The sequence below is a fragment of the Poecilia latipinna genome, unplaced genomic scaffold, assembly GCF_001443285.1.
Source record: "Poecilia latipinna isolate Pla-1442-1.1 unplaced genomic scaffold, P_latipinna-1.0 Scaffold782, whole genome shotgun sequence".
Classification (NCBI taxonomy): Eukaryota; Metazoa; Chordata; class Actinopteri; order Cyprinodontiformes; family Poeciliidae; genus Poecilia; species Poecilia latipinna.
In genome coordinates this window covers 143,128-170,595 of record NW_015113398.1, presented here as the reverse complement: position 1 = coordinate 170,595, position 27,468 = coordinate 143,128, and the positions used below count along the sequence as shown (strand labels likewise).

General features: G+C 42.4%; 4 protein-coding genes and 1 pseudogene across 6 annotated transcripts; all 5 read left to right on the top strand.

Annotated features, from left to right (window-relative positions):
• The first annotated feature begins 2,263 nt into the window (after nt 1-2,263).
• Nucleotides 2,264-7,729, top strand: oser1 (oxidative stress responsive serine-rich 1). Of its 2 annotated transcripts, none has more exons than XM_015046514.1 (4): nt 2,264-2,790; nt 5,877-5,986; nt 6,218-6,337; nt 6,643-7,729. In XM_015046514.1, the coding sequence occupies exons 1-4, from the start codon at nt 2,767-2,769 to the stop codon at nt 7,469-7,471; spliced, it is 1,083 nt and encodes a 360-aa protein (XP_014902000.1). In that variant the 5' UTR covers nt 2,264-2,766; the 3' UTR covers nt 7,472-7,729. The 2 variants fall into 2 exon arrangements, with proteins under 2 accessions (XP_014902000.1, XP_014902001.1); XM_015046515.1 differs by lacking the exon at nt 2,264-2,790 and adding an exon at nt 4,210-4,338.
• An 853-nt stretch (nt 7,730-8,582) lies between these two features.
• Nucleotides 8,583-13,491, top strand: manf (mesencephalic astrocyte-derived neurotrophic factor). The gene is made up of 4 exons (XM_015046513.1): nt 8,583-8,813; nt 10,381-10,502; nt 12,390-12,531; nt 12,630-13,491. Exons 1-4 carry the CDS (start codon nt 8,726-8,728, stop codon nt 12,812-12,814), a joined length of 537 nt encoding a protein of 178 aa, XP_014901999.1. The 5' UTR covers nt 8,583-8,725; the 3' UTR covers nt 12,815-13,491.
• Nucleotides 13,492-15,145: 1,654 nt separating this feature from the next.
• Nucleotides 15,146-18,737, top strand: rbm15b (RNA binding motif protein 15B). The gene has a single exon (XM_015046512.1). It carries the CDS (start codon nt 15,566-15,568, stop codon nt 18,041-18,043), a length of 2,478 nt encoding a protein of 825 aa, XP_014901998.1. The 5' UTR covers nt 15,146-15,565; the 3' UTR covers nt 18,044-18,737.
• A 1,306-nt stretch (nt 18,738-20,043) lies between these two features.
• LOC106955998 (nuclear factor 7, brain-like) lies at nt 20,044-24,113 on the top strand. 2 transcript variants are annotated; one of them, XM_015046511.1, is made up of 2 exons: nt 20,044-20,126; nt 21,508-24,113. In XM_015046511.1, the coding sequence occupies exon 2, from the start codon at nt 21,525-21,527 to the stop codon at nt 22,911-22,913; it is 1,389 nt and encodes a 462-aa protein (XP_014901997.1). In that variant the 5' UTR covers nt 20,044-20,126; nt 21,508-21,524; the 3' UTR covers nt 22,914-24,113. The 2 variants fall into 2 exon arrangements, with proteins under 2 accessions (XP_014901997.1, XP_014901995.1); XM_015046509.1 differs by having other exon boundaries at nt 20,046-20,160.
• Nucleotides 24,114-24,121: 8 nt separating this feature from the next.
• Nucleotides 24,122-27,366, top strand: LOC106955999 (zinc-binding protein A33-like; annotated as a pseudogene).
• Nucleotides 27,367-27,468: the final 102 nt, after the last annotated feature.

Sequence of the window (27,468 nt, the reverse complement as noted above, 5' to 3'; positions counted from 1 at the left end):
AGCATCTGTCTGGTTTCTCTGAGGCTTTTCTGAGCGCCACCAAAATTCCCACCAGCTTCACGCCTGGCTTTGTTTTCTGAGAGCTGCAGCAACATGAAAGTCCGAGGCAGAGAAAGTCCTGACGTTTTCTCATCAGTCAGGATGTTTGCTCCTCGGTGGGCTTCAGGGGCGGAGTTCCCCTCTTCTTCTTCTGCTGCTTCTCTGTGACAAACAGCAGCAGGAGGAAACCTGCTGCAGCAGCAGCCGTCAGATCATCTGCAGGTGATTTCCTGCAGCTGCTGACAGGAAACTAACCGACTGTAAGATGCTGCTCTGCACATTTCGCTTTCAGATCCACAGAATAGTTTCAGTAAATCACCTGTTGGTTGATAAACTGGCCTAATGGTTCTTCACGGTTTTCAAGGCTTTTGAGGTTTAATCTAAGCCTGTCAAAAACCAATAAATTAAAATGAATTCGATAATTTCCATTTGCTTGATTTATGTTTTCTCTCTTTCAAAAACTGGATCATAGAAGATGTCAGTCTGATATTTTGGTCTCAACCAGCTCTTTTTTTGAATGATAGTTTTGTTTATAGAGATTTCGTAATTAATTTGATTTGTTGTTTCTGTTGTTTATTTATTTTAGATATTTAAGATGTCTTCCAGTTCCTGCGTTAAATTTTCATTAGAATTTAAAGTTTATTGATCTTTGAGAATGAGTTCTTGCATTATGGTGTCATTACCTTTATGTTACTCTTCTCAAAACAACAATATTATTGTTTATCTCAAAAACTTCTGGGACAATTTATCATCCATCAAACTGTGTTACTGTGTCAGGCCTGATTAATCAGCAACACTGAAACTAATTTTCACTGTATTCCTCTAATAGCTGCGTCTCCATTACAATTATGCTCAAATCTTGAAACAACAAATTTTTGCAATTGCAGTGTTTCCATTAAATAAGAAATGAAATTAAAATCCCAAAAATGAATATGCTTGTTCACATAATAAGTCATTAAAAATCATGGATGTAAACAGATGAGATATATTGATAATTCAGCATCTATCAGCCAATCAGAGGAGTCGTTGGCGTCTTATTGGAGCGACTATGTATGCGCCATTTTGGAGAAACCAGTGATTTTACAGATCGAAGAGCTATTGATTCAACACAACAGTTTTATGAACTGTGTGATGCTGTGAGAGTCCTTCAAAAAAAAGGTTGGAAGCAGGCCGAAGACTTTTATCATCTAGTTTTTGGTAGAAAGAGAAAAAAACAGAAAAACAATAAATCACAAAGATTGTAATTATTCATCTAGTTTTAATGTATCATGCATTGATTGATTTATTACTTATTGTTTTATTTAACACATGACCACCCTTTGTTTTAAGTGAATAAAACTCTGGACTAAAACATGAAAATCATTTTTGTTTTATTAAAGGAAACTGAAAGGTTTCCACTTCTGGATTATTTATTGGTGGATCCTTTTTACCAGAGTTATGAGCCAAACATGGAAAACCACAGTTATGATGATACAGCAGCTGTAAAAACACAATAACTGGGATTCCCATCATCATAAAGAAGGAATTCCTCTGATGTTAAACTTGTATTTCCCTTATTTTTCCATCTGGCCATCTGGATATTTTCTCAGCAAATTCCAAAATAAAAAAGAATCATAATCAATACTTCGATCTGATTCTGAAAACATAAACAAGCTGGCTCATTTAGCCAGCAGGTGGAAGTGTTGAGTTTTTTTTTTTTTTTTTTTTTTTTTTTTTTTGTGATTTTAAAGAGAGGTTAGCCACGCCCCCTGACAAATTTTGAAAAAATTTAACAAAAGTGGGCGGAGCAAATGCTTTGGGGGCGTGGTCAAGTCGAGGGAAAGAATGGTTGCCATCTTAGCAACTTTGCTGCTATATTTATTGACTTTTCAGACCTTCTGGTGACTTTTTTTTTCAGAATATAACAAATAAATAAATATATGTCAAAAAGACTGAAACCTAAATAACAGACTTAGACAGTTTGTCAGGCAAAAAAAGGTTGATTATAAAGTGAGTCTCACTTTAATAAACAGAGTAGAGTTGGTAGCTAGCTGTGCTAACAGGGCTGTGGCAGTGAGACAGTGGTGAGGTGTGTGGAAGGGTTCTAAGATCGACCAATCAGGGGAGACCAAAGTCCCCATGGGACTACATTTCCCGGAAGACACCACAGTGAGGCAGACACAATGAGAGAGCAGGGTTTTAATATGGAGATAGCAGGACAGAGGGAAGAGGAGGTTCATGAATGACTGAGGATTTGCAGAGATGCTGTGGTTGAGATGGTGGCAGTCGATCCTCTGGAGCGCCCCCTAGAGACTGCAGCCAGAAGAAGCAGCAGATTTAAAACAAAACCAGAAGCTTTGATCAGAGACCAAAGAAAACTTCCAGGCCTCCTTCGGGTTCAGGGCTTTGTTTTACACAGAACAGCGCCACCTATTGACCACTTACCCATTTTTTCACCGTAAGATGGAGATGCCATTTCCATTTGATAAAGACTTGAACTAATTGGACAGCAGCTGAATTCATTTTTGTTTTGTCAGAACTGAACATTTTCATTTGGTTCTTTTTTGGATAAAAAGAGTAACTTTGGGAATGGAGACATGAGTTCCTGCCTGGAAGGTTTTTCCTCTGGGACATAATCAGTCCCCCTGAGACGGTGACAGAGATTGAGAAATCTCTGTTAGATAAACATGAGAACAGCTCTCCACCTTTTGTTTACTTCTTCCTCTTCTTCTTCACGGTTCTTTGAGGATGGAACAGGTTTGGCGACTTACTGTAAGTTCTTTCACTGTTTGCTGATTCTGTTTCTGATCCCTGAGGGAAAACAGGCACACCCTGCCGAAGCATTCTGGGCCATTTTCAAAAAAAAAAAAAAAAAAAAGAAGTTAACTCTGTAACCCTGCAGAGCAAACAAAGCAGCTCGGGTAGGAAAAACCTGAGCAGGTGCTGCCTCCTGGCGGCCATTTTCAGTGGTGCGCAGAAAAACCCCCCCCAAAAAAACCTCTATGTACTTCTCCGGAGAGCAAAATTACTACTGTAAATAATTTTTTAAAATGCTGTTATTTATTGTAATACAAAGATTCTGGACAGCTGCTGTTTTTTGTTTGTTTTTTACTAGAATACACATAATGTTTAAAAGTCAATTCAATTCAATTAAAAGATAATCCAAAAGGGAAATTAAATGTTCTTGAAACTCATTAATTTATATTCTTCAAAGAGTAATTGAAGATAACACACTTGCATGAAAAATTCTAATGTTTAAAAGTCTTTATTTTGAATTATTTGGATTAATTATTATGTGAATGTTTTCTCAAATGTACAAAGACCAAATTCCACTTCCAAAAGTCCTGATCTCACACACAGATGTATTAACATCTTTTTAAAAATTATATTTGTGGTTCAATTGATTGATCAAAATTTCTATAATTACTTGAAATAATCTTTTTTTAAGCTTTCTGAACATCTGACAGTTGTTTTTTAACAATAATAAGAAGAAGATTTAGCTTTAAAAAATAATAAATCAAATGATTTATGACTTATTCTTATGAATACTCAATAGAATTATCAATAACTAAAATAACTGTTAGCTGCAGCCATTGCTTAGGTTTAAGTGAAGTACAGATTAAAAATAGAATAATCAGTATATTCTGTATGTGAAGTCAAATCAGAAAGAAAAAAAAAGTTGTGTGTTCCCACACTGTACATTATTCATAAATGTTACAATAGGTTCAATTTTTATTAAATTGATAAAACAAAATATATTTTAAACATAAAATAGGCACCTGTAGAGCTCCATACTAGTTTTTTTTTCCAGGTGTATAAATGTAAGATAATAAAACAAATAATATGATAATAACAGTACAGGGTAAACATACAGGATGAATATTTTTTTTAATACTAATTAATAAATAAGGCTTCAAATCCAAACACATTTTAACGGCACTACGGGACTTCCATACTGCTCGTCGGGTTGGTTTCTGGGCTAGTGACGTCAGTTGTTGCAGAGTCACTGCAGACGGTTCGACTGTAAACAAGACGCTTCTCACGGAGAAAAGTCCCGATCCGGTTCGAAAACCCCGAATATTTGGCTGCTGCAGATATTTAGCGCTGGTGTCGGTCCATTAGCGGTTCTGTAGAACCTGCTCCGGGTTTTGAGTCTGCCGTGTTTTTTTTTTTTTTGTTGTTGTTGTTTTGTTTTTTTGGATCGTGTTTTGGCGGAGACAGAGCTAGCATTAGCTTCTGCCCTTTAGCCTCTTTGGAACCAGCCAGAATCTTCTGGACTCTTCTGGACTTGTGCTTTGCGTGGCCCGGACAACCTGAGCCGTGAGTTCTGGGATTCTACCCGTCTATCAATTCAGAGTTTAAAGCTGTTCGGAACCGCAAAGGTTCCGTCCAGTCAGTTAGCTGCTTCATTAGCATGCTAACAGGGGCGCTAAAGTTAGCCAAACTAAAAGCACATTTCACAGATTTAGACAACATTTGATCAGATCTAACTCCCTATACTAGTCGATCCGGGACTGAATTATTCTGCATTTTTAATAGATTCTTTAAAACCTAGTTATTGTTTGGAGAAACTTTTACTTCAAGTATGAAAGCACAGAAAACTCAGTTTAAAAGACCAGGGATGTTTCTTCCACAGTGGCACCGTCAGCTTCAGCAAATATTTTAAAGAACCAAATAATGTTTTTAATTATAGATAAGAGGTGGATTACATTGTCTTATAATCTTATCACAATATTTGTTAATATTTATTGAAAATAACAAAACTTACAATAAAGACAAACTCATTTTCAAACAGGCATCTTTAGGACACCAGTGACATGGAGCGTGATGATTTTCACTAATCTACCCAGAGTAACTGCATTTACTAATATTCTCATATTTATTGATATTTTAATGAGACCAGAAGTAGAGAGAATAGTGTATATCACTATTCTGGCAGTTTGGGAGGTTTTGAAACATTTTCAAGTTAGTATTTATTGTTCTGATAAATCAAAATTCTTATCCCAATAAGAAATTTTTCTCAATAATGAATATCTGTCTTTAATAGTTATTTTTTTTAGCCTTTCATGGATTAATTACATAAAATTTTATGAGAGAATGACACTAACAGTGGCAGAAATGCAGATTTAGATCAACATCCCATGTAACAAATGTAATCCGTCCTCTTCTGTAAAATCTAGAAACATAAAAAAATTGTTTCTTTTACAATAACGCAAATTTCTTTGAGTAGATATTCATCAGAAATGATAACTTGTCTTTTCTTTTAAAGGCTGGATCACCTTAGTGGCCCTAAACGGGTTTATTCAGCAGAACTGAGAGGAAAATGTTTCTGACAGTGATCTAGATCATTCAGATCAGGATCGAAATATTACACAATTTACTTTAAACATAAACTAGAATTTTGGAAATGTATTCTATTTGTAAAAAAAAGAGATAAAAGAAGATTTCAGGGCATTTTTATTCAGATTTTAAATCTGAAAAACTTGAAATATTTTAAACTAAAGACAGCTTTTAAAATGTTTTATTGTACAGCTTAAAACTCAGATAGGGTAAAGTGGTGAAATAATGCCACATCTTTAAAATTTTAGAAAATGGTAGAGATATTTTGTTAATAGTCCGTTGCCATAGTAACAGCCATAGTAACGTTGCTCCCAGTGAGAGAAAAAGAAGACTGGACTGTAATAATCAGGTAAACAGCGCCGCCATGTGGTGGAGAATCATAACTGATGGGTTCAAGGGTCACTGTTGAGAAAGTGGAAGTGTTTAGTCGTCGTGGGATTAAAGCCGAGCGGGTCGAGGATTCAGTCTCAGTAGAAAACGAACGTGTGAATAGTTTTGACGAGGCGTTTGTGTTGCAGCTGGGGGGCTGGTCGGAGCAGCCTCCTCCCACCATGGAGGCAGGAGGGAAAGACTGCGAGGAGGAGACGCTGCAGACGGCCTTCAAGAAGCTCAGGGTCGATGCTGAGAGGTAGGCGACCTTTGACCCTGGAGTGTGATGTTGTTACTTCAGGTTTTTCGCCTCGGCTTTTCCTAAACGGATCAGGAAAAGTAGCGGAGACTCCTGATTGGTTCCTGGTGATGAATCCCTCATCCAATCTGGATCAGAACCGGATGTGAAAACCAGTTTTTGCTTTAATGTTCCTCTCTGCAGTCTGTGGAAACATTTCGGATCAAGACGATTTCTCTTCTGTTTGTCCAGTTTGTCCGGAGCTGAGAGTGTTTCCGATGCGTTGACGCCCAGAGCGCTGGCCCGGGTCGGTCTGGACAGCGCCAGCGGAGCGAAGACCAAACTCAGCAACTCCAAGGACACCTGGCACTGGTAGGTGGACCCGGCCTGGACCTGCAGCGATACGGCAGGCTGTCTTAGCATAAAGTCAGTCTGGGTTCTGCTGGATCAGAGAAGGTCAGGAAGTTTCTCACCATCTCAGCTCAGAGCTTCTACGAAGCTGCATTTTGTAATTTTTATAAAAATATGTTTTCTACGTATTTTAAAATTATCTCCATGTTGTGACAGTTTAATATGAGACAGATAATCTAATGAGCTCCTCTATCATCTGAACTAATTCATCTGATCAGAACCAGAATCGGCAGATATTCCCATCCTTCCCGTCTTTTCTCCTTCAGCTGCACGAGGAAAACCTCCAGAGGAACGTCATCGCGGAGCCAGCGCCGTCGACGGTCAAAGTCGCCCATCCTACACCCACCCAGGTTCACCTACTGCAGCAGCGCCGCTTCGGCTCTGGCGCCCCCTGGTGGTGGCCTGAAGCAGCAGCGGCTGGCTCTGTCCGACCCGGCAGCCGACGACGTTCCGGTCCAGGCAGAGCGGCGTTCCTCCGCCGTGCCGGGCTGCGGCTCCCCTGTTCTTTTTGGAGTCAGCCCGAGTTACGAGACCCGGGTGGGGGGGGTGGGCCCATCGCCAGAGGTTGCCACGGCAGCAGCGCCCCCACGGTGGGAAGGCGGGCACTCCGGAGAGGAGAAGGTTTCCTCTGATGGAGCCTCGGCGCCTCTGAGGTCCGATGCCGCAGATTTCCGGGCTCTATCCGAGCTGCACTGCGCAGAGGGAACGCAGCCCCCCTGCGGCTGCTCCTGTGATGCTGCCACCGGCTCACAGGACGGCGGCGAGCACGAAGCTGGATCCGGCTGTGGCTGCAGGCAGCAAGGACCCGGCTGGAACAACGTGGAGGTTTACTCCTTCACGGGGTTGCGCAGCGTCCAGCAGGTCGAGGGCAGAACTCTGAGCAGCAGCTCCGCCCCCTCCGCTGCGTCACCACTGGCGTCTGGCGGCTCCGCCTGCGCCGCGTCGCCGTTGGCGTCCGGCTCTCCCCGGTCCTGCTCGGAGCAGGCGCGTGCCTACGTCGATGACATCACGATAGAGGACCTCTCTGGCTACATGGAGTACTACCTCTACATCCCCAAGAAGATGTCGCACATGGCGGAGATGATGTACACCTAGACCTTCAGTCGTCAGACAGGAGAGGTTTGGGTTAGATTAAAGCTGTTTTAATCTGGATTATAATCCCTTCAGACTGACTGGATCGTGCCGCAGCCGAGCGTCTCTGTAGGTTTCATCTGGTTTCTGTGTCTTCTGTCAGTCACTCTGTTTTCCAGATTTCAAGTTTACAAATGAAGTTGCCAAAACTCGCTGGAGTTTTAATCCCAGCTGGGATTCTGTCTGTGGTTCCTGGATGAATAAAGAAGCTGAATGATCTACTGGGAATGTTGTTGTTTTTCTTCAGAAAATAATCTGTTGATTTCAGGATTACCTGAGACTTTAGAGTTAAATCTCTCACACAGCACCATCTCTTCCTGCAGGTTCACTAAGATTCTTACACCTGAAGGTCAGAGTTCAAATGTTCCTCTGAAACAGCAGAGAGTAGTCCGGATCATAGGACTCTTTCACAGCCTCAGCTTGGAAATTATGGAATTATTTCTTCATTTTTATCCAACACTAAAGACCAGGAAGTCCTGAGTGCAGATTAAACGATTTGAAGTATAAGTGTAACACTCCATAATTTGATTGTTTTTACATCATTTAGCATCTAAAATATGTTTTGAAATCATTAAAACATCAGAACTGTTGATTACAGTTATTTTCAACCATAACTGTAAAATTTAAATGTCTGCACAATTTTCCAGTTTGGTCTTGTTGCCTTTCTACTTAAAATGATTCACGACTCAGTGTATGTAATAAAATTCTACAAATATTTTAATATATTTATCAAGAATAAACAAGACCACAGAAGGTAGAAGAGTAGAGGAGCTTGTTGCTCCTTTCTGTTGCTTTAATATAACAGGTTTTATCTCAGCGAATTTAATCCGTGTTTATCTTAAATAATGTGTCTCCTTTTTATTCTCAAAGTGGGTTTAAACTTTTTATAATTATTTGAAATGTTTTCTGGGGGTCTTGTGTATTTTTCCCTTCTCTAGGGAAATCCTGTCATTTTAATAACGCAGTGTCGCTGTGGACCAATCAAACCGCGACAACTGGACATTGTCCCCGGAAGGTGGTGCCGCGATCCAATCAGAGCAAAGTGCGTGTAGGTCTGTGGATGCTCTGACCAATCAGGAGGCGCGTGTACGAGAGCCGATACTCTACCAGCTTTACCGGCGTCCGTCAGCTCCGAAGCGGCGGAGACTCATGAGTTCAGATTGTCGGTGTCCCTCAGCGGTCCCACGGACGTCCTTCTGACTTTATTGAAGCCGAAAAATGTTGAGTTTGAGCGGGTTGTCAGTGGCTCTGGCCCTCGCCCTCTTACCGGGACCTGTTGAAGGCCTGAAGGAAGGAGAATGTGAAGGTAGGACGAGGCGCTAGCTGCTCTTAGCAGTGGCTAAACCAGCTTTCAGCTCCAGAAACTTTCCAGCAGCAGATAAAATGATTCAAACTTTACCCGATTTGTTGGTTTTTGAGATGTTTGACTAAATCCTGGATTTGTGTGTTCACGTTTTTATTGATCAAAGAGGAGAAATCAACACCTTCCTAAATGTGATGTTATCTGAACGAAGTTTGGTGCCGAAATGCACCGTTAAAGCCACCCGATGACACCGGGAAGGAAATCTTAATTCTCCCAACCACATTTCTCAACGTTTTCATCGCAGGCATGAAGTTTTATGGTTTTCATATAAAATTATAAATGGGATAGAGGACGAAAAGTAAAAATAATTAAGCAAATAAATTAAAAATAGTTTAACAGTTAAGATCTTCCCCTACTTTAACGGAAGGCTGGTAATAGGTCTGAAACTAGGGCCAATAATTTACAAATTAGTCAGTGAATGCAGCACCAACTGATCAGCCATGTTTCTGAGGCTTAGATGTGAACATTGCGTTCAGGGAGTGGATGTTGGAACTGGATCTACTTGTTTTAGAACAGAAATGGAGCTGCTGATCCCTCCTGCTGACCCATTAAAGATCGCAGAACCAGAACTGGACCAATGCACCATTAGGTGGATGGTCATTTGAAGGCCACGGTACCAGGATGAGAAGCGTAGATGCTTTTGGACAAAGGTTTGCTGCAAGGCTCTGGGTCCAACAGTTCTGCAGAACTCTCTTACAGCAGAATCCGATCCAGGATATCTGAAATGTTCTGGACAAATCCAGAACCTGATGGACCAGGAATGAAGCGAATCCGTCTCTGGAACAAGAACTGCCTGATTTCAGCTGAAATCAGGAGGTTTAACTTCATGTTAGTGTTCCTGGTTATAAATTGTTAGTTAGTTGATTGTAGCTTTTTAAAAACATTTCTGTGTGATGCAAAGATGATCAGAAGTAAAATAATCAGGGGAAACGTCCCGAGTCGACCCAAAGTCTGAAAACACACCTAAAAATGATCCTTTTTATTATTATTAAGAACTAAACCAGCTTACTAGCTCTTGTTGCATTAATATGTATTCAGCTGATTTAAAACCATAATCTATGGATCAAAGTTCAGAGGAAGATGTGACTAAAGTGATTAACTTTTAGAATATGACCCAAAAATTTTCTGAAAACCTTCATGTTGGTCAGTTTGTTTGCACTTGTGAGAAAATTTCCCCAATCAGAGGGAAATATCTGAGTGAAATCAGTTGGTTATGCAGTGAATTCATCTGCAGGCAGATTTTATTCAAATGGCTCAAAACTTTCAGGGTTTGGATCTTTTTCCAGGCTGAGACAACCTTAATGCTGTTTTCCTGAAAACATTAAAGAAATTTCAAATCATAACTGTTATTATATTAATAAAACCCAGGTTGTTTTAGTCCAATATTCCTGCTTTTACTGACTAATCTTTGTAGTTTTCCAGGGATAATGCTAATCTCAGACTTGAGGTTCTGGACTCGTCAATCTTCTCTTATTAAGCTTTGACCGTGTTCATCTTCCGTCTGTTCCAGTGTGCGTCTCCTTCCTGGGGAAGTTTTACGAGTCGTTGAAGGACTCCAACGCCAACAGCGCCGATGTTGAGAAGGAGCTGCTGAAGAGCTGCAGTGACACCAAAGGAAAAGAGAACAGATTTGTGAGTAAATCGCTGATCTGGGAGTTAGATGTTAGATGTCTGTCTTCAGGGTTTGTTTTTAGATCAGAGTGTCAAACTCATTTTCATTTTGGGCCACATCAACATCATAAAAATTCTTACAGGGCTGGTTGTGCCTGAATGTATTGATGAAACCCATTATTAACAGTTAAAATATGTAGTGATACACCAGTAAGAAAATTTGGGCCAATAACTGATATTTAGCTGTATATAATATTTTGACAGAAACAAAAGTCAACAAGATGAAAACAAATTTTGGCTGCTATTGGCCCAAGACAGATATGTTAAAAAAAAGACTAATATTGGCCGGTACTGATGTTAGTTCTGATATATTGTGCATCACTATAAATATAATAATCACTCGCTGTCTCTGCAGTCGATAAGTTCTTCTTAAAATTAACTATTGAACATCTTTTCACACTGATCAGTGATTTAGCGATTATTTTTATTTTTTATTTTTTGCAATTACATACACTGATTTTGTACTGCTAATTATAAATATTTGCTAGGAACTTTGCAGTATTTGCCCTTCTGTATGTTTTTCTTACTCACCATATCGGCCTTAATTGATGTCAGAAGTCAGCAGCGAAGTAAAAAGAAATACTGTCACCTTCAGGTGGAAGTTAGCGTCACTTAAAACCAATGCTTTTGATCAATATTTTTGTTGAAAATCTGCACTAAAGTCATAGTTATGAATTGGCACAAAACATTGCAGGGATTTTTTTTTTTTCATAAATTTTCACGATAGTGGAATTGCAACAAAAAAAAAAACTGGAGGTTCTGATAGTAATTTGATTTGATTGATAAATTAATATTTAATCACAGAACTTTTATCTTGAAGGCTCTATTGCGTCTCTCTGGAATCTAGACTAGACCTCTCACAATAACAAATAACACTGGACAATAAATTGTCCCAGGAATTATTGCGACAAATGATATCATTGTTGTTTTGTCAGCTTTTATTTAATATCTTGATAATGGCATAGCACAAGTTCACCCTCAAAGATCAATAAACTTTGATTTTGTACTGGTCACGTCACACTGGTACAAAAGACATTTTAAATATCCAAAATAAAACATGACAACCAAAAATAATAGACAAAGTGGAAATAAACACACAAACCCAAACCATAAATAAAATGGATCACAAAGTCTTTGTAAACAAAATTTTCCTTCAAAAAATATTAGAATAGAAATTATTGAGCTCACTTAAATTTATGAAATTAGTTGATAGTTTCAGATTGGCTTAATCGAGATCAGTGCTTTTCACAAAGGTGCCCAACAGGGGGCGCTGTGGGAGCCTCACAATGTTGGAGAGATGAGAAAAAACATGAATAAAAAATATTAATCCCCAGCTTTTTAATCTTAAATGAGTTTTTTTTTCCTGTTTTTCAATCATTTTTCAAAATAAAATAAGTTAAAATAAGTTAAATGTTACTTCTAATATTCAGACTAAAGAAGCAAAATATGAGAAATGTGGGAATACAAAAAAAATTACATTTTCTTATAAAAAGAGAGTATTGTGGCAAGGTGGTATTGTCTGCTAGTAAAGTCATAATATCTGATAAAAATTTTCTACCACAGAACACACAGCCATTTAAATGAGTCAGTATTTTTTGCTAAATTAATGTAATGATTATTGAATAGTAAATAAAAAAAAATCTAAAAGTTGTGTATGTATTTTGTAACATTGTCTGTGGGTTTGCTAACGGGGTCAGAGGTTAAAAGTTTTGGACCTCCTTCGCTAGAGGGCCACATACGATGCTTTATCGGGCCGGATTTGGCCCCTGGGCCTTCAGTTTGACACCCGTGGTTTAGATGTTGGAACATGTTCTGATCTGATCTCTCCCATCTCATCCGTGTGTCCAGTGTTACTACATCGGTGCGACGAGCGACGCCGCCACCAAGATGATAAACGAAGTGTCCAAACCGCTCAGCTACCACGTCCCGGTGGACAAGATCTGTGAGAAGCTCAAGAAGAAGGACAGTCAGATCTGCGAGCTGAGATACGGTAAGCTGGGTTCTGTCCAGGCGGGTCGGTTCTGTCCAGGCGGGTCGGTTCTGTCCAGGCGGTTCTGTTGTTCCTCATGTCTGTTTGTATTCCTGCAGACAAGCAGCTGGACCTGACCACAGTGGATCTGAAGAAGCTGAAAGTCAAGGACCTGAAGAAGATTCTGGATGAGTGGGGCGAGTCGTGCAAAGGCTGCGCCGAAAAGTCCGACTTCATCCGCAAAATAACCGAGCTCATGCCTAAGTACGCGCCTGCAGCCGCCAAGGCACGGACAGACCTGTAGCGGCGGGGACACTGACTCTGGACAGACAGGAAGTCCTGCCAGGAGAAGGAAGAGCACGTCTCGGTCTGCTCTGCAGGCTCAGAGTTTCTACTGTACTTTAAACTGAAGTTCCTGCTCCTCCGATCCTTTCACAACAAGAGCCCAAGTTCGTCTGCATCCCAGAATCCCCAACCAGCGGAGGAAAAACGGACCAGCAGCGGCTCACCGTCATCATCCTGGAGTCCGTTCAGCCCCAACATGTTTCTGAGCAGCGCCCCTTGCTGACTGTTTACAGAACTGCACATCTGAATTAAAACCTGGTTCTGATTTATAGGACGATTCGGACCCACTCCACTGTTTCTTACTTAGGCTGGTTCTGTTCCAATTGAACCAGTCAGACCATTAAACACATTGAGTCACTTCCTGTCTCCTCCGCTTCGTTATTTACGAGTTTCCTCCTGGATTAAAACCACCATCACTGCCAGCAGCCGTACAGCCCAAAATATTTTATTTTGAAAGGGCGTTCAGACTAACATACAGACAGGAAGTAGACGGAACATAAAGTGGCCCATTTATGGTTTGTATTCCTGGTTCCGTTAAATCCCAGTCCAATTCTTATTTAGGTGATTTTCTGTATTTATTAAAGGTTTTTTCAAACTTTTTTGTTTTGACTTCATGTGAATAAAATGATCTGGTTCTGCTCTCTGGCTTCCCTCCTTCAGAACCTCTGATTGCTGAGGTTTAAACCTGGTTCTGTGGTTCTGAAGAGCAACTATGGCATCTTTTCTGCTGCTTATTTTTTATATACATTTAAGAATTAAAATCAGCTTTGGGAGAATTTGTTTCAGTTTAAGAATTTGACATTCTGGAAACATTTGAGTTAAGCTCCAGTAAATATACTGCTCAAAAAAATAAAGGCAACATTTCACTTTAATTTTGTGTGTGGCTCCAAATCCAGGCCTCCATTGGTTAATAAATTTGATTTCCATTGATGATTTTTGTGTGATTTTGTTGTCAGCACATTCGACTTTGTACAGAACAAAGTATTCAATGAGAATATTTCATTCATTCAGATCTAGGATGTGTTATTTGAGTGTTTCCTTAATTTTTTTGAGCAGTGTATATAAAAAGTGGACATTAAGTCAGAAAACAGCATAAATGTTAAGATTTTAATTTTCATTTCAGATCGTATCAATTAAAATCCTTTCCTGTAGTTCATTGTTCCTTGTAGCATTTCCTTTCCAAAGCTCCAGGTGCTGATTTGTCTCATTTTTCTGCAAACATCTAACTGTTCATTGGAATCAGCCAGTCCAGCAAAAACTGTTTCACAATGTTTTGTTATATGCTCTGAAATTTTCTAAATTTCTACTTTTAATTTTTTGAATTATTTTCTAGCACCTGGCATTCTTTAACAAGGAAAACATACTGAAAACTGGACAAAAGTAAAGAAGTCAGAGATACAAAATAAATACAAAAGCAGAATTTCTTTAAAATTTGAGCTTCTTGCTGTGACAAAATATAAACACTTTCTCACTCTCTCTTTTCACTGTCTTTTTAAAAAATAAATTTCCTTTATATCTTGTTAAAACAAGAAGATATGACACATTATATCAATCCTGGCAGTTTCTAGGAATAATATATTCAAAGCAATAGCCTCTTATTTCCTTAGTCTTCCATACTTGAACAAGCATAAAATATGCATTCTGAACATTTTTGAGAAAGTATGGAAACCAGATTTGGGGAAATAAATACAGATCTTGTTATCTTGTTAAAAGTTTATTTCATATTGAAACAAAAATATTAAAATATTCATCTGACCAATTAGGATGTTTTAAAAATCATTTAAAAAAACGCCACTTCTAAATGGCACCAACATCCTTGCGAGGCATTTTGTTAGGATCTCTATATTTTGGTTTTTAATAAATCTCAACGAGATTTAAATCTGGTAATAAGATTGACAGCTAATTGTACTGCTCCTGAATTTATTGGCTGACAGTAAAAGACTTCTGTACTTCAACAAGCAAAAAATACGTTTTGAAAATCTGTGAAAAACAGAAGCCAGTGTTGGGGGGGAAAAATTAGAAGGTTTCTCGTAACAAGACATAAAAAAATATGGTCCTCTGACAAATATCTCATATAACAACAAACATCCTACGAGGCGTTGCTGTTTTACTGTTAGAATCTTTCTCGTTAAAATGAAAAGTATTTTGATGTTGAATGTGATAAATGTAGTTATATCTCAAATATACTGCTATAAGAATTTTAAATCTTGACTCATTCTGCGCCTGAAATTATTTTCTAGCTCTTGACAGTTAAAGTTTAATGTAAAACGCAACCAAAATCTAAAATAATCGAAAAGATCTTCAGAAAGGCTCCTTAAAAGATTCAAATAAGTTTTTTTTTCATTCAAATTTAGCAGAAACGTGTCAGTTTCTACTCAAAATGGACAAATGTTTTGAAATGAAATCGTAACGTCATGACGTCAGCTGCTTTTGCGTCACCGCGCCCTCCGTCCTCCTCAGGGAACGCGCACATTCCTATTGTCCAAGATGGCGGCCCTGGTGCAGCTCCTGTGATGCTGAAATGTTTCCCATCGTTTCTAACCGTTTTTACCGTAAATGTGCCAAAAATCAGCGGCCGCCCTGGAAGCGCGTCTCGCCCTGAAGCCGTCCCCAGCCGCCTCTTCTCCACAAACACTCCAGGAACCCGCTCCGAGAGCCGAATTCCCGCTGCACGGCACCGAAAAGTTTGAGCTCCATCCTTCGGTGAAAGATGAAGAGGCAGGCCGGGAGAGAGAGTAGCCCGTCCCGGGCTATCGCTAAGCGGATACGGGAAAGGGAGCGGGAGAGCGCCCGTAGAGAGGAGCTGCCCCCGCCGCCTCTGGCTCTGCTGCTGGCGGAGAGCCGGAGCTATCACCGCCGTAGCCGCAGCAGGGAGCGGGAGAAGCCGCGGCTCAGAGAGGAGCGGGCGGCCGCCCTGGAGCTCCACCACCGACATGAACTCAGCCTGCTCGGCCGCCCGCCGCTGCGCTCTGCCGAGCCGCCCGCCGCCAGGCCCGGGACGCTGGAGTACAAGACGCTGCTCATCAGCAACCTGGGCTCGCAGGTGTCGGACGAGGACGTGGAGGACGCGCTGTTCCACGAATTCAAAAAGTTCGGGGACGTGAGCGTGAAGCTGTCCCACACCCCTGAGCTGGGCCGGATCGCCTACGTGAATTTTCGCCACCCGGAGGACGCTAAGGAGGCCCGGCACGCCAAGTCGTCCCGCCTGGTTCTGGGGGAGCGCCAGCTGAAGATAGAGCCCATGTACGTGAGGAGGCGGAGTGTGACCCCGCCGGACGTCGGGTACCTCCCCCTGCATGCACCGTACCCCTACCGGCAGCGCTCCCTGTCCCCGCCCGGGCCCGCCGTAAACAGCCTGCGGGAGCTGCGGGCCCGGCAGTACGCCCTGGAAAGCCTGGCGCTGACCCGGGACCGGGACCGGCTGCTGGATTACTATGGGATGCTGGATGAGAGGGGGCGACCCTTTGGGTTTCCCCCCATGCCCGTGGTGGAGGACCTAAAGCCGGAGGACGACCAGAGGGCCACCAGCAACCTCTTCATCGGGAACCTGGACGGGAACGTGACGGAGGCAGAGCTCCGGCGGGGCTTTGACAAGTACGGCATCATCGAGGATGTGGTGATCAAACGCCCGGCCCGCGGTCAGGGCGGCGCTTACGCCTTCGTGAAGTTCCAGAACCTGGACATGGCCCACCGGGCCAAGGTGGCCATGCAAGGCCGGTTAATCGGTGGGAACCCCATAAAGATTGGCTATGGCAAGGCGAATCCCACCACCCGGCTGTGGGTGGGCGGCCTGGGCCCTGGGAACTCTTTGACCGCCCTGGCCCGAGAGTTTGACCGCTTCGGCAGCATCAGGAACATCGACTATGTGAAAGGGGACAACTTTGCCTACATTCAGTATGAAAGCCTGGATGCCGCCCAGGCCGCCTGCACCCAGATGAGGGGCTTCCCCCTGGGGGGCCCGGAGCATCGTCTCCGGGTGGACTTCGCCAAGGTGGAGGAGAGCCCCTCCCGGCCCTTCCCTCCCGGGTACCAGCCTCCCATCGCTCTCTCCGCCCACTACGACCTCCTGGGGGAGGCGTACAGCCGCCACCGCAGCCTGGAGAGGGAGCTGCGGGGCGGCCGGGAGCGCTCCCCACCCCCCCATAGCCTCCTCTCCCTCAGGGAGCGGGAGAGGGGCCTGCTGGAGAGAGACTTTCCCAGCAGCCCCACACGCAGCCTGGAGCGGCGGGTCGGAGGGGTGGAGGCCTTCGGGCGGAGCGGACGGGCGGCGCGGAGCCGCAGCAAGAGCCGGGAGCGGTGGCTGAAGGAGCGAGAGGAGAGGCGGACCCGCAGGAGGAGCCGCAGCCTTTCCGCCGACCGGCCGCCAGAGGAGAAGGAGCGGGGGAGGTCGCGGGTTCGCGTTCCAGGAGGGGCGGTGTCTCCTGATGCCAGCCCAGACCGAGCGCGGGTCCGTGCCCCTGACTCCACCACGGAGCCGCGGGACCACTCCCCGGACAGCGGCGCCGGAAGGCACCCTGTCACCAACGAAGAAGAGCTTCCTGCCAGCCGCCACCACAGCAAGCGGTCCTCCAGCGACCACCTGAACAACCACCACCACCGCGCCGAGGCGGCCGGCGCCGCCTCGCCTGCCGCGGACGCCCCGGCCTCTCCCAGCACGCTGTCGGAGTTCGCCCAGGGCGCCCTGTCCAGGCTGTGGCGCGGCTTCTTTGCCCTGAAGAACAGCAGCTTCCCCACAGACCTGTTCCTGCTGGAGGGCGGCGCAGCCTACTTCCACACGGTGATGAAGGACAGCCTGAAGCTGCAGAGCCAGCCCAGCCAGCTGAAGATCGCCCAGCGGCTGCGCATGGACCAGGCCCGGCTGGACGAGGTGGCGCGCCGCATCAAGCTGGGGCGCCCGGACAGCTTCGCCATCCTGCTGGCCCTGCAGGGGCCCGTGGACCGCCAGGCGCCGGGGCTGGAGCCGGGCCTGCAGGTGCGCCTGCTGCGCCACCTGGTCACCTACCTGCGAAACAAGGAGGCGGCGGGCGTGGTGAGCCTGCCAGCCGCCAAGGAGGGCACCCCAGGCGCCATGCTGTACGCCTTCCCGCCCGGGGAGTTCTCGCAGCAGTTCCTGCAGGCGGCCAAGAGGACTGTGGGTAATCTGGAGGAGGAGCACATGGTCATTGTGATTGTCAACGACACTAACTGACTCCCAGGGCTTCCTCCATGTTGTTCAGTGTTTTGTTCAGTTTAAATGAATTCCAGCCAGTTACACTACATGTTCCTCAGCGACCCGGCGGGATGAAGACGACCGAAGGAACCTTTAGAAACACTTAAACAGCTGGTTTTGCTCCAGGAAGCTGGAAAACACGACACTAAAAGCTTCTTACTTTATCTGGTTTTATCCATTCTGGAAACTCGCAGGATTTTTCTGGAAACTTGAAGCTAATCCTTTCCTGTTTTTATTTGGTGTTCCTCCTCTTCCTCGCTGTGTTCTGGTGTTCTTAGCATTCCAGTCCATTCTCCCAGCATGCACCAGGAGAGAAACCCTACCGTCTCTGTTGAAACTTCCTGTTGATCCGTTTTGAGTCGTGCTTGTTCGGGATCATTTTTTAAACTCCCAGCAGAGCCTCCATGTTTCCATCTGTTCTGGTTTTATTAGCGAACGGCAGATTTATGAAACAGAAAAAAAAACAAAAAACGTTTTGACCCCAAAACTTTCAGCAATTTCAAAAACTCAAGAAGCAAATTGGACATTTTTATGGGAATGAGTCGGAAATATGAGCAGATCAGGATGAATGATAGTCACTAATGATTTGTGTTATAAGAAGAGGAATATTTGATGTTTTATTGTTTCATCTTAAAACTGAACATGTTTCTGAAATAAAACCAGAGTTTTTACAGCTGAAGCCTCATTTCTGGATTTGAAACTGATTGAAATGAATTAAAGCCGAAGTTTAAAACTCATTTTTCTTTTTCAGACACAATCAAGGTCAACAATGCCACTAAGTATTGATAAAAACATTTAAATATGAATAAATAACTTTCTCTGTAATATATGAGTTCCTCTTTAAATTAAATGTGAAATGTATTTTCACCTTCATGCAATTTGTTATACAACACTGCTGATTTGATCTGATAAAATTTAAAAACTCAACTGTAAAATTGAGTCTGGAGGGCCACAAAAACACTTCTGGTGGGCTGAATTTGGCCCACGAGCTGTGAGTTTGATACGTGATTTAAATAATAAAAATAAAAGTTCTCTGAAGACTTATTTTTACCTGAAGACAATAGCTCAAAAGTTTAAAGAACACAAATCAGATTGTTTAATGTATAAAATTTGCTAAATGTTTAAACGCTGGTAAAAGAAAAATTCAACTTTATTACAAAAGACAAATGTTTTGGACTAAATTAAAGAAGTAAATGTCATTCATGACATTTTTAATGACAAAAACATTTTTTTTGTTCTTAAGGTAAATAAATTGAGGAAGATATTGGGGGAGGGGGGAATCCTCAATATAAGGGAAAATATAGAGGAAACTCTTTGTTGTAGATAAAACAAAAAAATTATCCACTGAGGAATAAACATTTCTGTAATTCAGAAATTAACTTTACATTTACTAGAAAAAATTGGACATTCTGTGTCAGAAATTACAAGAAACTTAATTTTCCACAATTAAAGGCAAACATTTAAAATAAAAAGATATTCTGGCATTATAACATCTAAAATTACTAAAAGAAAAAACTTGTCAGGATATAGAGAAGATATTTTCTGGCATGTTGATGTTTGTGCCACTATGTCTGGAGTTTTTTCCTTACAAATTACAGACCTCATAATATCAGGGAATAACTTAGTTTTGATATGATACTTTTTTTGAATTTTTATTAATTAATGCTCTTGAATCCTTTTGCCTTTTATCTTGGAAAATTATGATTTTCTTACTACTTAAGACTAAATTACCCATTTTTCTTGTAAAAATGTGAACTTTTTTATGAACGTTCACCTTCATGGATAATTATTCATTTTCAGACCTACTACCACGTCATATTCGTGGTATTAGATCATATTCGGGTTGAATAGCCAACAGTTCTGCTAATGTAAAACACAGACATGAGGGAGTTTATCACACACGGTAGGTGGCGGTAAACGCATCTTAAGATGGTTTGCCATTCGCCATTGAAACCCAAAAGAAGAAACGCAAGACGCCGTGTTTAAATTTTTGCCAACCGCCAGTAAAACATCAAGAAAAAGAAAGACAGGCGGTAAAGGAACCGCGGACGGCAGCGTCGAGGTCTGTAGCCTTTATTCATGAAAGTGTGTCAGAGGTAAGCCGTTTTCTGGTTGTTATCAAGTATTATAGCTTTTTGCAGTCTGAATATATCTGAACGGTTCTGCTTTTGTTGGTTAAAGTCCAACTCGTTCTGCTGTATTTCTCTGGACGGTTGAGTTTGTTTACTGAAGTTTTTAGACGAAGCTGAAGTTGGTTTCCAATTCCAGCTTCCGATTCGGGAAATGGCTAAAGGGCGATTCCACCTACTTTTTCACTACCTTCAGCATCTTTAATCGGCTCAAGTTTAAAACTGCAACACATGCACTAGATTATTCTGCTCTAATAGCAGAATATTTAGAACCATGTTTATGATTTGTGAAACTTTTATCTGATTTGTGAAACTTCAATAAAGGTTGATTCTGTTGATTCTGTTGATATTCTGCTGTTAGTTGAGAATAATTTAGTCCAGGTTTGAAGAGTCTAGGTGTTGTAGATTTGGAATTGGAGCAGATCACGTGTGACAAAGATTTTTAAAGTGGTGAAATCAGCCTTTTTTGAAGTTTCACAAATCAGAAAAAGGTTTCACAAATCCAAAACATGGTTATAAATATTATGCTATTAGAGCAGAATAATCCAGTCCAGGTTTGAAGTGTCTAGTTGTTGTAGTTTTAACTTGAGGATACACAGCGAAGCTAAACTGACCTGGTCGCTAACAGCAGGTTTTTAGTTATTTATCTTTTCGTGTTAATTTCTTTTTGCTAACAAAAACAACAGTGCGTTTTATTTATTTTTATTTATTCAGTCATTTTTATTATCCTTACATATCAAAACAGCCTTTATCAGCTGACATTTTAGAGAGATTGTTCAAGAAATAACAAAAACAAACATTTTCTTTAAATCTATATGAAATATTTGAAAACCTGAAATTTAATTTAACCTGAAAAGTGTTAAATTAAACCATTAACATGTTGCTATGAAGATTGAACTTTTTTGTTATTACAACATTCATGTGCTTCATTAAAATAAAATTTAAGATTTCCATATTTTGTTTTAATAAAATTTTGCAACCACTTGAGTCACTGGATTAAAATCAATCGTATTTGATCTCTCCTCCTATCAAAATTTAATTACATCAATTATTCTAATAAAATGGCAGCGGTTTGTCCAAATGAAATTGAGGTTGGACTTTAGGGATTTGAGTGATTGGTTAATGAGTTAATATAAAGATCTTATCGATCTATTAATGATGAATGAAATTAGCTGTTTTCTTAAAAACCTTAGTAGTTCAGAGGGATTGCCGACTTTTCATAGTAAGAAAAAACACATTTTCTATAATATACTGAATTTTTTGCAGACAGGAAACTGGCTTCCTTCTTGAACATTTTCTCTGCTGCTGTTTCAGCTTCACTCAGAGACAAAATGGCTTCCAGATCAGAGGAGGATCTCTGCTGTCCGGTCTGTAAGGACGTCTTTGTGGATCCGGTTGTTCTGTCATGTAGCCACAGCTTCTGTAAGGAATGTCTGAAGAACTCCTGGAGAGCAAGACCTGGACGTTCATGTCCTGTTTGTAGGAAAAGATCTGACAGAGAAGATCCTCCAGTTAGTCTGACTCTGAAGAGACTCTGTGAATCATTCTTACAGCAGAAAATCCAAAAAGCTTCAGAGGATCTCTGCTCTCTGCACTCTGAGAAACTCAAACTCTTCTGTCTGAACCATCAGCAGCCAGTTTGTCTCGTCTGCAGAGATTCAGAAAAACACTCCAAGCACAGATTCAGGCCCATCGATGAAGCTGCTCAGCAACACAGAGAGAAACTGAAAACATCTCTGGAGCCTTTAAAGAGGAAACTGGAGATGAAGAAGGAAGTTAAAGAGGAGTTTGATCAGACAGCAGAACACCTGAAGGTCCAGGCCCGACACACAGAGAGGCAGATTGTTGAGCAGTTTAAGAAGCTTCATCAGTTTCTGACAGAGGAAGAGGAGGCCAGGCTGGCTGCACTGAGGGAGGAAGAGGAGCAGAAGAGAGGGATGATGAAGGAGAAGATGGAGGCTCTGAGCAGAGAGATAGCAGCTCTTTCAGACACAGTCAGAGCCACAGAGGAGGAGCTGAGAGCTGCAGACGTCTCATTCCTGCACAACTACAAGGCTGCAGTGGAAAGAGTCCAGCGCTGCCCCCTGCTGGAGGATCCACAGCTGCCCTCAGGAGCTCTGATAGACCAGGCCAAACATCTGGGCAACCTGGCCTTCAACATCTGGAGCAACATGAAGGGCATGGTGACCTACACTCCTCTGGTTCTGGACCCAAACACGGCTGGGTCAAGACTCTTCCTGTCTAAAAATCTGACGAGTGGGACGTATGGAGAGAAACGGCAGCTTCCTGATAATCCAGAGAGGTTTGGACCAGAGTGGTCCGTCCTCGGTTCTGAGGGTTTTAACTCCGGGAACCACAGCTGGGATGTTGATGCGGGAGTCGGTCAGTATTGGTTGCTGGGTGTGTTAGCAGAGTCTGCCCAGAGGAAGGGGAAGATACAGTCTGGATTTTGGGTTATACAGTTCTATGGAGGTAAATATTCAGCACGGATTTCAGCTCGTCTCTCAGTTCTCCCAACCCAGAAGAAACTCCAGAGGATCCGAGTGAATCTGGATTGGGACGGAGGAAAACTGTCGTTCACTGATCTGGATACTAACACACACATACACACCTTCACACACACCTTCAGTGAGAAGATGTTTCCGTGTTTTGTCTGTACCAACGTCAAAATCCTGCCCATGGAGATCTCAGTGAACAAACAGCAGCTCTGTCCAAGTTAAAGCTTCTTGATGAAATTTAAACTCTGTGGTTTTAGACAGGAAACTGGAGGTGATCTGACTCATCATGTTTTCAGATCAGTTTCGTAAGCCAGAAACTGAATGTGACATGACGTGCATGATGTGAAGCTTAAACTGGCAAAGTCAGTTCATCTCATACCATCACAAAGAAAAGATTTCAAAATGCTTTGCAAGAAATTCAAGGGTAAGCATCTAAAATACATTCATCAAGATTTGATTAAATAGGGGGCTCAATATGTCAAATGCCTCAGAATATAAACATCTGAGGTGTTCAGGCAGTTTGGTCCAGATCTGAGCAGAATAGAGACTAAAAGGTGCCTCACTTTGTTCTGTTCTGGTTCTTGAACGCTGTACAGACAGATCTCTGGAGACTTAATTGGTTCATATTTGACTAAGAACTCAGAAACGTATTTGGGACCATCTACTGCTCCATGGACCAATAGCAGAAATGATAGTTTCTGTTTTATCTGAGGAACTTCTGAGCCATCCATTCATTGCTGTGATGAACAACCTGCCTGTACCAGACTGAGGTGACCTGGAGAAACACAGAGCTGATGACACTCTGGCACCGTCCTGGATGTCCGCCGTACCGTAACTATTAGACAAAAAGGTCTGGTTCGCCCAGAAATATGGACAACCCTAACCATCCTCTGCAGGATGAGAAAACTGAGGATCTTCAGTCAGAGGCTTCTTCACATTTGCTGTAATACACACTGCTACAAGAGAGCTTTCCTACCAACATCCTCTACCATCTCAATAACTCTTGCAAGAAGAACCTGAATTAATGAACTACAACAACATTTAATTTCCCTTTGGGATTAATAAAGTATATATGAATTTGATTTATTAAACATTTTTCTTGATATAACTGAGGCACAGCTTTCAGTTCAAACCACATTAGACGGGTCTTCTAGCCAGTCAAACTGAGGGTGGGGATGGGCCTTGGGTTTTGGGGAAACTGTGATTCAGATCCAGCAGTTGCTCCGTGTGTGTTGATCAGTGTCTGAACGGCACACACGGAGATATGTAAACGGGGAGGACACTAAAGATGTCAAAGAAGAGATGAAGGGCACATTTTGCTGGGTTTGGGTGGAGGTGGTGGTTAGTTACGGTAAACCCTTTGGGAGCTCAGGTGGTGTGTGTTTCCATCCAGAACATCTTACTTTTTGCTAGGAACAACAGCCATGGCAGAAATTCTACAAAGACCAATCAACCTGATCATTCCTCCATCCAGACTTTGTACATGTCTGACGTCAACGTCTCTGCAGACCCCACACATGCTGGACACAAGCCGGTTAGTCTTTTAGCTTCTGGGTGGCGTCACAAAGAAAGATTCTTCCACCGGACTGTCCCTCTGACTCTTAATAGTGACCAACTTCTCTACTGGCAGTCAATACTATGAATATTTGCATTTTTTCAGCCTTGTCTTCTTTTGTAACAGTACTGTATACAAAACAATTCATACATAACTACTAAACAGGAGAATAAAGCTTTTTCTGATCAATCATTGGCAGATGTGTGAATTGGGTGTGCTCTCTGTGTCTGCTGTCCATTAAACAGCTGAAGAAAGTAGATTTACATAAAAAAATGTTAAAAAGACAACTCAAGTGCTAACATCTGATTTAACTAGTGAAAAATTATGTAATTATGTGTTGAAATTCTAGTGTTTAAAGCAGAAAACGGTGAAAGTAAAAAGGAACCACAGGCCGATCTCCTATAATATCCTATTAATCCTTTATATCCTGTATGAAAACTGAAGACTGAAACCAGTTTCATTCCGTTTACTTTGATTTAACCCAAACAGTAAAAGTTATCAGGCCACATTTAGTTCTCGTAAACTGACACATTTGGTAGGATCTAAACCTGAAGTGACACTGTTGTCCAAACTCCATACCAGGTGGTGGCGATAATGCGCCAAGATGTCACCAATAAACACAAAGAAGAGGGAACCTAAAAGAGCAAGATTTTCCAAAGATACTCAGAAGATCTGGAACAACGGAGAGGTTCGCAGACTGAAGACAGCTCAGGACTTTAGGTTCAAGTAAGTAAAGAAACTGAATCTGATTTTCTATGTTACGGAAAACCCCCTTTAATGTAACGGCCGGTGAGTAATTTCTGTTAGCTGCTAGCTACCGCAGATCTTGCTAATAAAGGACCCCGCTTAGCTGTCCTCGTCGATGCCGTTCTCTCCATGCAGCAATTAAATGTTAGACTCGGTATCTAATATTTTTGCTAAATGTTTCTTCCAGGAATTAGTCAGTGATATTCTAAGTCTTTCACGGCAACTTTAGAGCTGGACGGAAAGAGCCCATCTTATAAATACTCAGGACTCATAAAAATACTGAAATAAAGTTATCTGGAATCGGTTTTTCAATGTTCCAGTTATTGTGAGTAAAAGAAACTCTAAACGGGTGTTGTTGTAGTTTTTTTTTTTCTAAGTATTTAGAGACCAAACCTGTTTAGGTTTTGGTCTGTTCGGCAAATCACCTTTGGCTGTTTTGCAGTTTTCTGGAAGTATTTCCCAGATTTGTGGTGCATAGAAGCTGAATACTGCTTCACCAGTTTGGTTGTGGGGATACAGAGGAGATTAGACCCAGAAGACGTGAGTGGTCGGGAACAACAAGTCATAACAAGTCTGTTAAGTGATGAATTATTTTCTCTGCTGCTTTTTCAGGGTCACCCGGACACAAAATGGCTGCCAGATTAGAGGAGGATCTCTGCTGTCCGGTCTGCAAAGAAGTCTTTGTTGATCCGGTTGTTCTGTCATGCAGCCACAGCTTCTGTAAGGAATGTCTGAAGAACTCCTGGAGAGCAAGACCTGGACGTTCATGTCCTGTTTGTAGGAAAGATCTGACAGAGAAGATCCTCCAGTTAGTCTGACTCTGAAGAGACTCTGTGAATCATTCTTACAGCAGAAAATCCAAGATGCTTCAGAGGATCTCTGCTCTCTGCACTCTGAGAAACTCAAACACTTCTGACTGGACCATCAGGAGCCAGTTTGTCTTGTATGTAGAGATTCAGAAAAACACACCAACCACAGATTCAGACCCATCAATGAAGCTGCTAGGCAACACAGGAAGAAACTTCAGGAAACTCTGAAATCTTTAAAGAAGAAGCTGGAGCTCAGGAAGGAAGTTAAAGAGGAGTTTGATCAGACAGCAGAACACCTGAAGGTCCAGGCCCGACACACAGAGAGGCAGATTGTTGAGCAGTTTAAGAAGCTTCATCAGTTTCTGGCAGAGGAAGAGGAGGCCAGGCTGGCTGCACTGAGGGAGGAAGAGGAGCAGAAGAGAGGGATGATGGAGGAGAAGATGGAGGCTCTGAGCAGAGAGATAGCAGCTCTTTCAGACACAGTCAGAGCCACAGAGGAGGAGCTGAGAGCTGCAGACGTCTCATTCCTGCACAACTACAAGGCTGCAGTGGAAAGAGTCCAGTGCTGCCCCCTGCTGGAGGATCCACAGCTGCCCTCAGGAGCTCTGATAGACCAGGCCAAACATCTGGGCAACCTGGCCTTCAACATCTGGAGCAACATGAAGGGCATGGTGACCTACACTCCTCTGGTTCTGGACCCAAACACGGCTGGTCCAAAACTATTCCTGTCTGAAGATCTGACCAGTTTGACTTTAGGAGACGAACAGCAGTTTCCTGATAATCCAGAGAGGTTTGGTTACTCGTGGTCTGTCCTGGGCTCTGAGGGTTTTAACTCAGGGAACCACAGCTGGGATGTTGATGTTGGAGACAGTGAAGGCTGGGAACTTGGTGTGTTAGCAGAGTCTGTCCAGTGGAAGGAAAAGGTGGAGTCTGGATTGTTGGTTATGCAGCTCTATAAAGGTAAATACTCAGCAGGGTTTCCATCAGCTCCTTTCACAGTTCTCTCAGTCCAGAAGAAACTCGAGAGGATTCGAGTGAATCTCGACTGGGACGGAGGAAAACTGATTTTCACTGATCTGGATACTAACACACACATACACACCTTCACACACACCTTCACTGACAAGATGTTTCCATTCTTCAATGCTGAAGATCCTCTCAAAATCCTACCGATGAAGATCTCAGTAAGCAAACATCAGCTCTGATTTCCTCAGCATGAAGAATTCAAACTGCCAATGAAACCTTACTGGTCAGATTTAAACTGTGTTTCAAACAGGAAACTGGAGATGACCTGAATGATCAGCTGGTTGTTTTCTACAGAGAGGATCTTCAAGGCTGACCTTCCCTCCATACAGGACTTTACAGGTTTAGGGTCAGGAAGAGGGCAGCCAACATCTCTGCAGACCCCACACATCCTGGATACAAACTGTTTACACTTTCACCATCCAGATGGAGCTACAGACTGTTTATGCCAGACTGTCTGCTTAAAATTTAGTGACTCATGAACATGTGCATTGATATAGATTTGTATTTGCAATCTTGACCAATAAATCTTTATTTCTAATCAAGCACCAACAGATGTGTGGTCTGTTTGATGTACTCCAGTCTTCATTCCTCTAAACCACATGTGTCAAACTCGAGGCCCGCGGGCCACATGTGCCCGACT

Coding starts and splice junctions, on each gene's coding strand:
- oser1 (XM_015046514.1), top strand. CDS start 2,767: ATGGAACAGGTTTGGCGACTTACT. Junction 2,791..5,876: donor AACAGGTTTGGCGACTTACT/GTAAGTTCTTTC, acceptor TTTGTGTTGCAG/CTGGGGGGCTGGTCGGAGCA. Junction 5,987..6,217: donor CTCAGGGTCGATGCTGAGAG/GTAGGCGACCTT, acceptor CTGTTTGTCCAG/TTTGTCCGGAGCTGAGAGTG.
- manf (XM_015046513.1), top strand. CDS start 8,726: ATGTTGAGTTTGAGCGGGTTGTCAGTGGCTCTGGCCCTCGCCCTCTTA. Junction 8,814..10,380: donor GAAGGAAGGAGAATGTGAAG/GTAGGACGAGGC, acceptor CGTCTGTTCCAG/TGTGCGTCTCCTTCCTGGGG. Junction 10,503..12,389: donor AAGGAAAAGAGAACAGATTT/GTGAGTAAATCG, acceptor CCGTGTGTCCAG/TGTTACTACATCGGTGCGAC.
- rbm15b (XM_015046512.1), top strand. CDS start 15,566: ATGAAGAGGCAGGCCGGGAGAGAGAGTAGCCCGTCCCGGGCTATCGCT.
- LOC106955998 (XM_015046511.1), top strand. CDS start 21,525: ATGGCTTCCAGATCAGAGGAGGATCTCTGCTGTCCGGTCTGTAAGGAC.